General features: G+C 35.7%; 1 protein-coding gene across 2 annotated transcripts in view; it reads left to right on the plus strand.

Annotated features, from left to right (window-relative positions):
- Positions 1-699: 699 nt before the first annotated feature.
- The window catches only part of TRIP10_1 (Cdc42-interacting protein 4), a gene marked incomplete at its 5' end in the record, with an annotated part of 48,270 nt that continues 33,448 nt past the window's right edge, over positions 700-15,521 (plus strand). The window contains 6 exons of one of the 2 annotated variants that reach the window (XM_012938846.3): positions 700-732; positions 4,287-4,402; positions 4,454-4,666; positions 6,810-6,963; positions 13,686-13,961; positions 14,901-15,431. In XM_012938846.3, coding sequence (XP_012794300.2) covers positions 700-732; positions 4,287-4,402; positions 4,454-4,666; positions 6,810-6,963; positions 13,686-13,961; positions 14,901-15,431 — 1,323 coding nt within the window. Of the gene's footprint in view, positions 733-4,286; positions 4,403-4,453; positions 4,667-6,809; positions 6,964-13,417; positions 15,432-15,521 lie in introns of those variants that run through there. The other variant, XM_051214486.1, reaches the window with a different exon arrangement.

Consider the following 15,521-nt stretch of genomic DNA (forward strand, 5'->3'; position numbering starts at 1 on the left):
GGACAGTTTGACGGAAGAACTTTCTATATAATTTTCAATAGTTTTATCCGTCCCCATTTAGAGTACGGAAACATAGTATTTCTCCTCACTCCAAAAGGATAAGGACACCCTGAAGCGTATCCAACGACGAGCCACGAAATCAGTTCGAGGACTCAAATTTAAACCTTACGAAGAGCGCCTATATTCACTTAACCTTTACCCATTAGAGTATAGACGTCTTAGAGGTGACCTTCTAATGGCTTACAGTATCCTTAACACTTCTGGACATCCTCTTAAACACCTACTTAAGCTTAGTTCCAACACTAACCAAAGGGGTAACACCCAGAAACTGGAGACACAACATAGCAGAACGGACTGTAAACACAACTTCCACTCCTTAAGAGTTGTCAAATGCTGGATTTCGCTGCCGGCCGAGCTAGTCCAAGCGACTTCCCAGGAGTCCTTTAAGAGGCAACTTGATCTATTCTTAAGGACTAAGGATGGTATCACACTATGATTTACTAATATCTTTTCCTCTTTTATTGTTAACATACCTAGGTTCCTGCCTGGAGGATTTGGTGATCCCCTGCTACTAGACACGGAAGCCTGTTAAGCGAAAGCTTCTTCTATTCCGTCCACAACTATTTGAACCATTTGAACCATTAGTCTTGGTGGCAAATTGCATTGTGCGTTACCCAGGGATGCATTGATGTTCGCAAAATGGTCCAAATGTCCTCATGGGTTAGTATTTGGGTAAGTGTTTTTGTTCTGTAACGTTTTTTAATTCGTTCGATTCGGCATTTAATAATTTTTAAATACGACGTTGTTAGACAATCCATGTGAGTGAATGTTGAAGGCAGTGACTCTGAAATTGTCTTGGAGGTCATAGGAGCTGGGAAGACATGCGGAGAATTTTTAGCAAACGAACTTACGGAAAGATCTCAGACAACGAAATAAGTTCCCACGACCCAGTTTAACGGTACTGGAGAGCCCTTTTAGGTTTTCGTTCGACCATGAGCCCCACTTGGTTTGTATTCTTGTTGTATAGTAAAGAAGAAATGACTTGTAGTAGGATTCATATTGCTCTAATATTAACATGCGTTCTTTCGTCTGGGCAAACAGCATTCTGTGATCATATCTAGTGTCGGTTTGTGGCGAAAACTCGTACCTTAATCCTCAACCATATCATCTAACTTGAAACTCTAACCATAATTCGGCGGGACTGTAATTTTTGGACGAACAAATCAGACTTAGGACAACAGGTCTTGAATCTTGGCACGAAATCCACTCACTCATTCGTCCAAATAGCGTCTTGGCATTTTAGCTATTGTCAGTTCGTGTTGAAAAACCGTAGTCTGATTCCTAGCCCGAACTATCTGTTGTAAATCCTGATCCTTATTTTCCAAACTGCTTCACAACCCTCAGTTAGCCCTAGTAAGTAGGTAGACACTCAAGGTCACTTCTATGTTGCTCAAAGGTTGTCTATGAATCAGTCTCATCCCTAAAACTACGCGCGTATTTATTGAACAATTTCGAACTTACTGAGTAGACAATTTCTCCCAAGATCACTAGCGTCGCTCAAAGGTCATCCATAAATTATGTTACCAGTAAATTTGGTACAGATCGGTCCTTAGAGTTACACCTTGCTCTATGCATCCAGATTACCAGAAATAGTTTTGTTTCCTGTACAGTAAAACTACTGCTTCCATCGCCATTAGAGTAGTTAGGTATAATTGACCTCGATTTTCCCGTCCTATCGTTGTTCAACGCTGGTTTTTTTACTTAAAATACTGTAAATCACCAGCGTAGATGATCTATGTCGAATGATTAGGGGTCTACTAAAATAAGATGGGGATGGTGTGACGAACCAGCTAACGTCGAAGTCACACCTCGCTGTCAGCACCTTACGTGGATTGCCCCATAGACGTATCGAGGTACTATAGATGATTTAAAGACTGTACAACACAAAGGACGTTATTACAGAAATATATTAGCTATTTTATTATATATTTCAACACAGATATTGGTACAAAGAGGCACCAAATACATGTGCGCCACACAAATCTCATTCGATATGTGTGAGGGCTGTGATGCTGCCCGTGTGCCCACACAGAAGCAGGTGGTTTTCTTAGGGAGCCACTCCCTAGCCTTTGACCTGAAGGTCTGATCCACAAGGCAGTGGAGCATCATAAGGAGATGCAGTCCCATGATAGCCGGTGACTAACAATCGTTTCATACGCCATTTGTTCCCTCAGGATACTGGAGCCCATGTGTAACATTGGTTTGGAATCCGGTTAGAGCGCCGGACATTCGCTTTTCGTCCTCTCATTTTCGTAATCAACACCCCCGCCACGAGAAGGCAGTGAGTAGGAATTCCCTGGCAGAGGCTATATACGCGTGGTCATGTGAGAGCATTTCGAGAGGGAGAGCGGACTCTTCCCACTCTCGGCCGTACCAAAGCATTTGGGGGCATATTAGCTAAAGTAGATACAAGCGAAAGTAAGACCACTGCCTCATGGTTCAGTCCATGGCATACGATTAACTGATGCGGGTTGGTTGTCCTTGACTTTGACAGGGATCGATGATCGGTTCGATATTCAGTAATTCAACTGCCGGATGATTTGACTAGGGTTTAGTGACATTTCACTGGCCGTACAATGCTTTGCAAGATATGGACGTTTTTAATTCTGATATACGAGGACTAATACTTACTAATATGCCAGTAACAAACAGATTTCTCGTACTCATGGACACGTTTCTCACCTTTCCTATGTTGATTGCCTCCTGCTTTCAAAACCAATTCCAATTTACTGCTATGATATTAGTACTTATGTTTAGAGGTTCCGAAGTAAGATTCTAGAATTTATTGTACCACACTGCCAACAAGAATAAGCTCTTAACATCCGAATGCTATTATAAACCATGTGGCGACCCTTTCTTTCTAAAGCCATGAATGTTTAGAAGACGTGCATGTGTTTGGGTGAGACCAAATGCCCTGGTACGGCCGAGAGTGGGAAGAGTCCGCTCTCCCTCTCGAAATGCTCTCACATGACCACGCGTATATAGCCTCTGCCAGGGAATTCCTACTCACTGCCTTCTCGTGGCGGGGGTGTTGATTACGAAAATGAGAGGACGAAAAGCGAATGTCCGGCGCTCTAACCCGATCCCAAACCGATGGTGCACATGGGCTCCAGTATCCTGAGGGAACAAATGGCGTATGAACCAATTTTTGGTCACTGGCTATCATGGGACTGCATCTCCTTATGATGCTCCACTGCCTTGTGGATCAGACCTTCAGGTCAAAGGCTAGGGGAGTGGCTCCCTAAGAAAACCACCTGCTTCTGTGTGGGCACCCGGGCAGCATCACAGCCCTCACACATATCGAATGAGATTTGTGTGGCGCACATGTATTTGGTGCCTTCTTGTACCAATATCTATGTGTTAAAATAAAAAATAAATGAATAATAATTTATGGACGACCTTTGAGCGGCGTTAAAGTGACATTGAGAATCCCCACCAACTTAGCTTCAATTTGTAGATCAAAGTATTACGTACATAGTCGTGCAGAAACAAAAAATCGAATTTTTTCAGGATAATAAATCGAAGGTGTCTTCTCTATCTCATGTTAACTTGTCGATAACAGTTGTACTGTAAAAAGTCAGTCTGGCAACCAATTTTGTTTGTGAGATACAAAATGTAAAGATTGGTATAGATTCTTTGTGGGCTAATAACACCAGCCCAGCGATAGTTGAAATACATATTGGTTAGGATTGTGCGCGATGATCGAGAGCATTAGTAGTTAATAGAACAGAAAATGTAGCAAAGGTATTGTTAAAAATAGTCTACAGTTATTTGAAATCATAAAACAAATTTGATCTAAGAAATTGACAGTGATATTAGAAAAATAACTTTACTCTCATACCTTACTTTTTTCTGTTGTGCTTAAGGTCGTTTTTGTCTTATATATTAGACGAAGCAACTGTACTGGACCTTTTTAGTGGACCAACATATCATGTTCACCGCTAGACTTATGTATCATGAATTTGATCCAGTGTAAGATCGTAAATATTCATTTCTTCTTAGCTCGAAAACTAGGAAGAAACAGTTTTTCAGAATGCTCTGATTTTAATAGTCCCTCCATCAGTTTATGACAACAGATAAGTCCCCTTTAAAATAAACTTGGATTTCCATAACCCAATCTAACTTGAATAATATTTGCTTAGTTACTTTTCTTTAAACTGAACTAATTCTTTAGTAGTTTTGTTTACAAATTATGGTTCGGTTTTTTCCTCATTTGATTTTTGTAGGATCAAGCTACTAACTATATCAAATATCATGATATTGGTATAAATCTTCATGAAAGATTATACAAATTTCTGGTCGATTTTGCCAAGCTACAAAAGGAAGCATTTATTGCACAAAAGTAAACTTGTCTATGCATACCATGTTAAATTTTTGTTTTTCTGTTGTCCAGGCGATTATGTGAAAAACATTTGTCTGATGCACAGAAATATTTTGGTGTTTCTAATAGCTATGTTTCATTTTTTAATGAACTTGTTCAAATTGTTCAGCATATCGTAGATGCTGAAAACTTAATTTCATGCTCCTTCGAAATACACGCTGGTAGCGAAGGTAAATCGATTATTGAAGATGAAAGAAGACAATTGAAACGATGGAAAAATGAAAGGTTAGATACATTCATTTTGTTGTTTTACTATTTTGTTTTATTTTGTGATCGATAATAATGACAATGTTAACACTAGTAGTAATATAAAAATAACTTGCGTCACTAGTTATTTATTTATTTATTTGAACACATAAATATTGGTACAAAGAGGCACCAAATACATATGCACCACACAAAATTTCATTTAATTTGCGTGAGGGCCGTAATACTGTCCGGTTGTCCAGACCGAAGCACGTGGTTTTTTAAGGGTCCACACAAAAAGCCTTTGATTTAAAGGTCTAATCCACAAGGCAGTGGGTCAACGTCAGGAGATGCAGTTTCATGGTAGCCGGTGATCGACAATTGGTTCATACGCCATTTGTTCCTTAAGGATCCTGGAGCCCTTGTCCACCACTGGTTTGGGATCAGGGTTTTCCAACTCCCCCCGGGTGGACCCTCTGTATCCTCCAATTTCGTAAGCAACATCCCCGCTGCGAGTAAGCAGTGAATAGGACTTTCCTGGCAGTGGCTGTATATGCGTGGCCATGTAAGAGCATTTCGAGGAGAGCGGACTCTCCACACCCCCAACCGTACCAGGGCATCTGGGGGCACACTTGTATCTACTGAAACAGTGAACGCTGAACAACTCATTTTCGCCCGGAATATCTCAGTAGATAATACTAATTTCTCTTAAACAGGATCGAATTCAAAACCCATAGTCTTCATGGTATCTGGAAATCAAGTAGTTTACATTTTCAACTTCAGTCGATTCCCAATGTAGCGTAGTGATTGTTAGCAAGGAAAGTTTAAGATTAAATAATGGTGGAATGCGGTTTTTGCTTGGCTAGATTTCGTATTAATGCGAGGCAACTTTCATTGTATTAATTAGTAAGCAAATAATTCAGCGTGATATCCATTTATTTGACTTGTTATACTGATGGAAATTCATGATAAAAGTGATTCAGGAATAATATACTGAATACATGTAAAAATGAAATGAAACTAATGTCTTACTGAACAAAGATACTTAGTTGAAACCAATGTTGAATATTTTTTTTCTTAAAATGTGATTATATTCTATAAATAGTCGGAGAAAATCGATTTCACATGTCACCCGTCCTCTAGTTAATTAAGACATTGCTCATCATATCAGTTTTCGTGTCAATTTAGTATAATCTATTCACGACGATGGCTATCTGTATGAAATCGATGTGAAATTCTTCGACAGCTAATCACTGCAATAAAGTCTGTAGACATATAAATTCATTTGTATCATTTATTTATTTGAAATATAAGCGTTTGTACAAATATGCACCAAAATACTATATGCCACACCAGTGAGTGAAGTTGTCAAAACATGGACGAAGGAAGGTGAATCTAATAAAAACAGTAGTTATATGGATAAAAAAGTAAGTAGATGAAAGTAGTATACAATGAGCTCTATTAACAAATCTGGACAGATTTTTGATTCTGTCTCTAGTTAGTGGACCGAGAAGAATATAATAAGTAGTTCCCGTTCGCTTAGCGCTCAGAAGTATCAATGATCTCGTATCATCGATGACTCCGATTTATTCAGTATACTTTGGTTAGCATTGACCCCAATTTCCCTGGCATGGTCGAGGGTGTGAAAAGTCCGCTCTCCTCGAAATGCTCTTACATGGCCACGCATATACAGCCACTGCCAGGAAAGTCCTATTCACTGCTTACTCGCAGCGGGGATGTTGCTTACGAAATTGGAGGATACAGAGGGTCCACCCGGGGGGAGTTGGAAAACCCTGATCCCAAACCAGTGGTGGACAAGGGCTCCAGGATCCTTAAGGAACAAATGGCGTATGAACCAATTGTCGATCACCGGCTACCATGAAACTGCATCTCCTGACGTTGACCCACTGCCTTGTGGATTAGACCTTTAAATCAAAGGCTTTTTGTGTGGACCCTTAAAAAAACCACGTGCTTCGGTCTGGACAACCGGACAGTATTACGGCCCTCACGCAAATTAAATGAAATTTTGTGTGGTGCATATGTATTTGGTGCCTCTTTGTACCAATATTTATGTGTTCAAATAAATAAAACTCGCAAGGCAGTGTTGGCCTGAGACATGATCTAACCACCACAAAGCACTCAGAAAACAATAGTATTCATAATAATTATGCGTTTCTTATAGATCAAAATTATCAAATGAACTAAAATCTCAAACACGTATTATCGATGATGAAATTAAACGATATCGAGATAAATATCGTGATATGATCAAGGCTAAAGAAGACTATGAACGCATCAACGCTGATCAGAGTCATTCACAATTTGATGTCGAAAAGGTTAGTAATGAACTTATTAATTTTTATTGTTTTAAAGGTTTATATTTGAGTTGAATTTGCCTATTTCCTACTTTGGGCACAGGGTTTTCAAAGAAATGATGTAAATGATGTTAATAAGATTTTGTTTGTGTTTGTGTCTTAACTGCTACAAATAGAAAATATTTTGTAGGCAGTTATGCTTCGCTTTCTATGTGATAGAAATTGACATATCTAAAATACTGGCTATCCCTTTTCTACAAATGGATTAATTGACTTATACGCAGTAGTTAGACTTCGCTGCTGTGAGCTCTAAGTGATATACTTCAAGAGCACTATTTTTGAACTTAATAAAATGTATTGGAGACTATATTTCCAATTTGTTTATGTTCTCATTTTTTTTGTGACGACTTGAATTAATGATTTATTGCACAACTGCTAACATTGTTTTGGTCAGTGAATAGTTTATTTTTAGATCCGCCAAACTAAATTTGTTTACCTGTTGATAAAGTTGTCCAGAGCTTATACATTTTTGGGATACCTAATAAACATTGCTGACTGGTTTGTATCCACTCATATATCTTTCGAAAGGCAGTTGAAATTTTGTTGCATTCCCAATGAGGTTAGGGGTAAATCTATACGACTGTATGAAAGCTGTTCATTGAATGTACTTGAGTTTGATACACTCATGTAACCATAGTCTAAATTTGTCCAACTGAATAATCAAGAGCATTATGTGAATGATTCATTGAAGGGATCATAGATTGGAAGTGAAGATTGTATGGATAACACAATGAACCGTTTTTGTACATACTTCATAAATAAGTAGCAACCAAATATTTTATTTAAGGTCAATGAAATGATAATTAGCTAATAAAATGAATTGCCTCACCAAGCCTACGTTACGCCACCTAACCTTGAAAATCCTATACATAAGGTTCTGCGTATGTGTTAATCTGTAATATATTCATACAATTACGTGCTCTAGACAGCTGGCTTGACGAAATCTACGGTGGTAGTGATAAGTCTTGCTAATTGAACGCTAGGTTAATTCCCTAAGCTCTTGTAGTAACCCCCAGACTAAAACTACACAGAGACTTGAACATGAGAGGAAAGGCGCGAAGTGTGTAAGGAACACTACTTCAAAGGTTCGTTTTGTACAGAAAATAGAGGGTTTTTATAGTGTTTTAGATGTCTTTGGGTTTCCCGAAAATTCTGGAATGCTACTAAACATAGTAGCAGTACGGTAATCATCCAATCAGAAACTCGACATGTGACTTTTAACTTTCTTGATGTTTCTGGCAAAACTTCTAGTGAACGCTGATTGGATAAGATGTTTTTCAGTGTTTTCAGAGCCTTTCGTGGCTTTTTTCGAGGAGTTTACTGGATCTCCCCAACAGGTAGTAGGGTCTGTTAAATGTCTCAGGTTATTTCTATATGAAGTTGTCTGGTAATAACGGACTTGTTATGATTGTTCTTTTCACAGTGTTGATTTATATGTTTATCAGTTGACTTAGTTCCAATCATCGCTCACTGTCGGACTAAGCCATGTAGTTAAATACAAACTAACTTTATAATCCGCGTAATCATTGTAACTAATGGTTAGAGACTTTAAATGACATGGCTCAAAATCTTTTGGAATAGCTCAGGAGCATTTACTTTCTTTGCCTTACCTTAGATCCTAAGTTTTTAAATTCCTTATGATTTCTTTTCTAATATTTCGCTGACTTACATTTTCTCACGTTTCACCCTTGATGTATGGTCTTTTCTAGTACTATTAATCCTGTTATTACCTCTACTTTCCTGGGATTCGTTCTAACAATTTCACCTCGTTGTGCTAATGAGGTACGGCAACTTAAACTGATGTACACGTGTGCCTGGTTCTACATTACATTTAACTGACTATATTATTACATTGCTGTGTGTATTTGTTATAAATTCAGGAGTCCATTTAGGTTTTTAATAGTATAAACTTTTAGTGGCCCTATATCTAACTACACTTAGATCGTATGAATGGTTGTCATCGAAATATACATGTCGCCAATCCTCGTATATAATCATCGACTTAAATCACGTTAGTGGATAACGGAATTAAATAAATCAAATACGAGAATGGATTTCGATTATATATATTTCATACAATCGTTGGTCCAGGCAAACTATCGGAGAAGCGAAGCGAAATGACGCGCGGTGGAGAAGGCATTTAAGCCAACTCAATTTGATTAAGCGTTAATCGATATTTATAGTCACACGAAAATAAGTTACAGACATGTGATGAATATGATAAGAAATGTACACACATACGCTCATATAAAAACAGTCAAGGTTGATAAGCGAATAATTAACAAGGTCAAATGTGATTTAAGAAGAATGAATAAATCGGCTTGTCTGGAAGCCAGAATAAGCTATGTGTGCTTAACATAGCAACCAACACTACAAACTACGGAGATGTACTAAATTATCTACTGTCTAACCTCTCGGGTTTTTCCATCACTTTTCCACCAACTCAGATGTCCCTTTCAACTTGTCCTTAGGATTCAGTACATCTAAATTATTTGTACGAGATGACTGGAAAGTTTTTAACTGGACGATGTGATCGTTAGACTGTGACGAAGTAAATTGTGTTCTATAATTGGAAATCAAAATATAAAGTCCTTCGAACTCAGTAAATAAATATCGTAAGTAAAGTATAGTGACTGATCTAAACCACTTTCGTACTGCAAAAATTTCTAGCCATAGACGAGCCGTAGCTTTCGCATGTTGTATAGCGGCTTGAGCACAACGATGATTTATTGAGACAAATTCTTTTATACCTTTGTCCCATAAATAATGTAAAAATGTACCTATGCACAATTGACCTCATAGGACTAATCCATAAATAATCCGTTTAAATGCAAAAAAACTTCTATATAGATTGTAAAATGAAATACATTTCGGTAACCAAATTAAAACTTATGAACTAATGGTATTGACCAAATGAACCTCAAAGAAATGAATTTAAACTCTTTGAATCGGTACCCTGGTTAATAACGTATATGTATGTATATATGATACCTCAATGCAAATCTTTCTTGATAGTAATAAACTCGAGTGAATTATTCATTATCAATTTTCCCTTTTCTTATTTACATTGACCACATTTATTAATCATTGGAAAATATGGGTGTGATTATGTGTATGGTGGAGCAATTATGGCGTGAAAATACAAAACATTGTATAAGGTCAACTGAATGTATGATTACTATCATTTCTATTGGTAGTAGTAATGGTTATTATTATTATTATTATTATTATTATTATTATTATTATTATTATTATTATTTGTGTTGATAAATGGGTGTTCCAATTATGCGCGAGTCTATAATTATCCCATACCTATTGGTTTTAAGTGAATATCGAATTCATGAAGAACACTGACTTATATTCTCTTTCATCTTGTTGGTTTGATGCTGTATACCTATTGCCATCGGTGTATTACATAATCGTAAAAGCACACATCAATATGAATATGTATACACGAATAATTATGATCAATACCATAATTCCTATGACTAATCTAAAATCATGAATCTTTATTTATTTTTGTTACCTTTTGTGGTGGTTGCTAGCTACCCTAATTATACCACTAACATTTTAATGATTCATAAATATATGTATGTATACGTCTGTGGATGTTGTAAAACTAGTATACCTGCTTTCGTCAAGATGATTAGTCAGCTATTCGTTTTGATGAATAATTGGCAAAGCAAAGGATAGTGGTTATGCGAGATTATTCATGGTGCTAATGTTTGATTAATTCATTTACTTGAATTCTGTTTACATAACTATAGTTAGGTACCATTATTCAATATTATTCGACTTTATTGATGCTACAACATGATTCCGTACAATATCAATAAAATTAGTTTTACCTTTTTAATTAGATTTCTTCGTAGATTTCACAGTTTTAAGGTCATTGTTCATCAGTGTCAGTATCAGTACGAGCCTCATTCACAAACTAGTTATCTGTAAATATTAAGTTTTTGCTTAAATTCCAATACTCACAAGTAATCAAAGCATTCGTACTTATATTGAAACATGTTATGTACCACTGTTGATCCAATACGTAAACTTTTAGGCAAAAAATTATCAGGTTGATGAGATTTTTGACAGGGTTACTTCAATTGGTTGCAAGTTATTTGTCTCTCCATTCTTAGTCTTGATTGAAATAGAGTCAGGGAAAAACAGACTACAGAATGATGAATGTTTTAAAACTATTTATTCAATTGTTCTGTACCTGTTTAATGTTTATCTAACCTTTTTATCATCGCCACTGTATAGTTCTGATGTTTTGCTTAAAGATTACCTGCTTGGACTATAATGATCGCTTCCAGATTTTATTATTTTTAAGGACTTACACTTTTCCATTGTTAATATTTAAGGCCGAAATAACCAGTCTCAGTCGGTATATCAGCTCCTTGAACACGTGTTTTTATATTCCATGATTTTTTACTAGATCACTATGTTTCTACATTGTTTTAAGGCAATTGAATTTTGGAAACTGATTAGCCACCTACCATATTCTTACTAACTACTCTGATTTGTCAAGTTATCAACAAGATTCAATGAAGTACAAGTTGCTGAATAAACTGAGTATTGATAATAATAATAATCTTACATCTACATAATCTTGTCGAACCATCAAATAATATGTTTATGGAATTTGTCACATTTTTAACAAAACTAATTATCGTGCTTCTATAATTTAATTTCTCATTAATTTAACAGGAAAATATCCACAAACTTTTCCTGAAATTCTAGTTAATCTCAAGAGTCCAAAGAATATGTTAGTAGTTATTGTCATTTTCTACTAACATTTTCTATGCTGCCTGTTGAAAAGTTTTATTATTGAAAAGAATAGAAAGTGCTATAATGTTTGATGCATAGATCTGTCTTCTGTGCAGGTATTATGAGAATAAAACGTTAGAAATGAACGAATACAATAAGAAACTCGAAATGTTGAAAGCGATTCTCCGAGTAATGACTTTATGTATATGTCGTATGTATTAAATGATCGGTTTACGGTATTTTTTGGCTTATCCTAACATTAAGCTTTCATTTAATTCCTTAACTGTTGATATATTTCTTACCGCTCGTAAATTACAATTAATTAAATATCAACCTGTTCATCTGGATTGCACCGCAAATGACTTTATTTTGTTCAGTCTGAGATTTCTTGAATTGGTGCATCGCTTTCTTCTGTCTGGTTTGCTTGATCACGTGTTTTTCTAAGTTTCATAAAAGGTACTTCGGCACATCAGTCTATTTTTCTGATGTCCTGGTTAGTAGTTAGGGGACCGACGCTTACATGATCGGGCGTTTACAGTACAAACATTGTGTTATCTGTTTCATAACCAATGTCCATAGAAAAAAAAATTCATAATAGCAAAAGTAATTTAGCTACTAAGTACATGGATTCATGTAGTCAGCTCTTGTTTACACGTTATATGTGCGAACTTAGTGATACTATCCATCTATCCAGAATTCAAAAAACGGCGTTCAGTTCTTCAACACTATGTCACACAAATTAAAATCACAATATTGCGAAATGGAAGAGAGAAAACCTTATGATCAATGAATAAACATAAATAAATGAAAATAAAGAATTAGTAGAATCTGGTACAAATCTGTAGTCTAGTGGTTAAAATTTAATGCAAAACAATCTAGCTATGATTCAACTCATATACTTTATCTTAAAAATAACAAGTTACCTGCAAATTTGCTTGATAACGTCAATCAGTGGATAGAGGTATTAGGTAACACTACTTAAAATCGTTCACAATGACACAACTGCATTCACTCTCCATCTTCGCCTAAGTTTTGGATTGCAATGTTATTTTTTCACTTTTTATCCCTGAAATCCATATTTTTTGAAAATCTGTTTTCAAGATCATTGATACTGGACTATTTTGTTATTATTATTATTAATTTCATTTTTCTGTGCTTATGTGATATGACAATCAGGGATTGTGCACATTTGTATCAGGATGTGTTGATTATGATTGATTTACTAATCAGCCTTTGTTAAGATAATTTACACCATAAGTTGATATTCGTCTTAGTTAGGGGTTCATCAATGGTACGCACCACTATAAAATGTATAGCTGTTCAGTACTCTGTGTGGTTTATATTACTTACCTAGTTGATATCGGTTGATGATAATACATATTTTCAAATTAGGCAAATTACCGCATAAATCACTTCATCTGTTCCATAGTAAGTTTCTCCCTTAAATTATGTCGGGGTTTAATTATAAGATCTACCAGTCATTATGGTTATATTACATGTGGTAAAAATCTTACGATCATTAATACTACAACTTGATTGTGGTATTTAGCTTCATAGATTAATACTTTTCGCTGAAATCTTTTCAAGGTAAACTTTAAGAATGTGTTTTAAATTATCAGTGTCTATAATTAGAGGTCAATACTAATGCTGTTTTATTTTGGCCAGTAATTTCTTCAATCCACATTTTAAGGTATGTTGGACCTAATTGCATTGTCTGAACTAAAAAAAGCAAAGCCTAACATAGATACAGAATGAGACAAATGAATTATTCCAAAGTCTCAACAATAATCCAAATTGTTTATTTGTTTGCATAAACTGCAGTCCTTTTTTCACTGTTAATTCCAGTTTTTAGGCTTGTATTACAGTGGTTTACTGAATAAATTCAATTTTTCATACCTTGTTTTTATTTATGTGTGTAGGCTTTAAATTATGCACGATTGAAAGAGATTGATTTTGAGAGAGCACGAAAAGATTATTCTGCTGCTTTGAACCAATTTAATTTATACCGTCAAGATTATTACTTTCGTTGTTTACCATCATGGGCACAAGTTGGCAAAAGTTTAGAAGTTGAAAGATATGCACGTACCCAATCTTTAATCAATATATTATATGAACGGTTACGAGTGGCAATTGATCGTATGAACAATGTATGCGATGAATTCAAATCAGTGTGTACACATCTTAATTCAGATCAAGTAAGTATCCATCCTGACAGGATTGCTTTGATATGGCCATTTTTGTAACAAGCTTTTTCGAATGTATGATTTGTTGCCTTTCGTTTCAGATTTCAACGCAGAATCCATTGAGCTACGGAGTCCTGTTATCCCTTTAAGATAAAGATTTTTCTTTCTTGAAGGTACATTTATCTGAAAACAGTGAAGTGAGATGAATTTCTCCGAATAATCGTACAATATAGTGTTCCTGTGTTTTTATTGTTTTCCGAGTGGTGATTTGTTATCAGTCGAGAAAATTGAAGATGGATAGTTGTTCCTCTCGGTTATTTTCAGCTCCACCGTTTGATGTCCGGTGATTAATATCAGTTTCACTCTGCATTCGGGTACTATGATTCCCTTACAGGATAGCAAAAAAGTAAAGTTGACTGATAAAAGTAGCACTTATGGATCATATGCATTTACAAAACCAGTTAAAAAATTAATGGGCATTTGACTTTTGATTGTTTGGGCAATCCACACATTCTTTTTGGCTGCTCACACACACAACTTAAATTACAAGCTTAGGAAGTCCCATGACTAGACAGAATCAATTATATATGGTGTAATACTAAGTTCAAGATTTGCGGGAAGCTAGAAAATAAATGTATTTACACCTCTGCAATCGATTTTAGACCAATATCACATAAGGTCTTTAAGCATAAATTGCAGTTGTCTAGCGGAAGAACACTAGGAGATTTGAATCTTCTGACATTCAGATCACTTATGATCGGATTCTCTTTTGTCTGGTTAATTTAGTTATTTTTCTGTTCTTTGTTTTTTGTAGTTGTCTAACACAAAGTCGAATTGATGAACGCTCACTACGTTCACAACAATAATAACAGTATTAGTGATAGTAATAATATTAATATTTGTATCTTAAAGTTTGGTCATGTACTTAATTTTATTTTTAATGCAAACTAGGATTCTAAAGAAATTATAGAATATTTACAAAGTAATAATCCACCGCCTGGGGATATTGCTTTTGTGGATCTATATTCATCTGCAGTGAATAATAGTACTATACCATCAACCGTTAAACAGTCAACATATGCAAAACCACAAAGAACTAATTCAAGTGAACCAATTTATTCATCGGGTAGTGTTGTTCTTCCATCGAATTTTCACTGTTCCGTATGGGCAGCAGATAACGCAGCATTGGAATCGAGTAAACAATGTGGTGGTAACAATAATAATGATAATAATAATTATGTACCATCATCTTCCACTTCCATTGGAGACTCAATCTATGGTGAATCCGCTTCCATATACTCTGCATCTTATGCTTCAACAACATCAACTAATGGTTTACACAATGGTGGAGTAGGCGTTGGTAGTAACTGTAGCCGTCGTCCAAGTGTTAGTGATAATTATAGTGCGTCAAATCTACGCAATCCTTCTATGCCTATAAATGGTGCAGGGTTTTTGCGGAGAATTTTTTCACGACGTAGTAGGGTAAGATTACCGATTATATATATAATATTAGTTGTTTTTGTCTCAATGTGTATTTTCTATTCACTTCTTCTGCAAGAACCTTTCTTCAGT

The sequence above is a fragment of the Schistosoma haematobium genome, chromosome 2, assembly GCF_000699445.3.
Source record: "Schistosoma haematobium chromosome 2, whole genome shotgun sequence".
Lineage (NCBI taxonomy): Eukaryota > Metazoa > Platyhelminthes > Trematoda > Strigeidida > Schistosomatidae > Schistosoma > Schistosoma haematobium.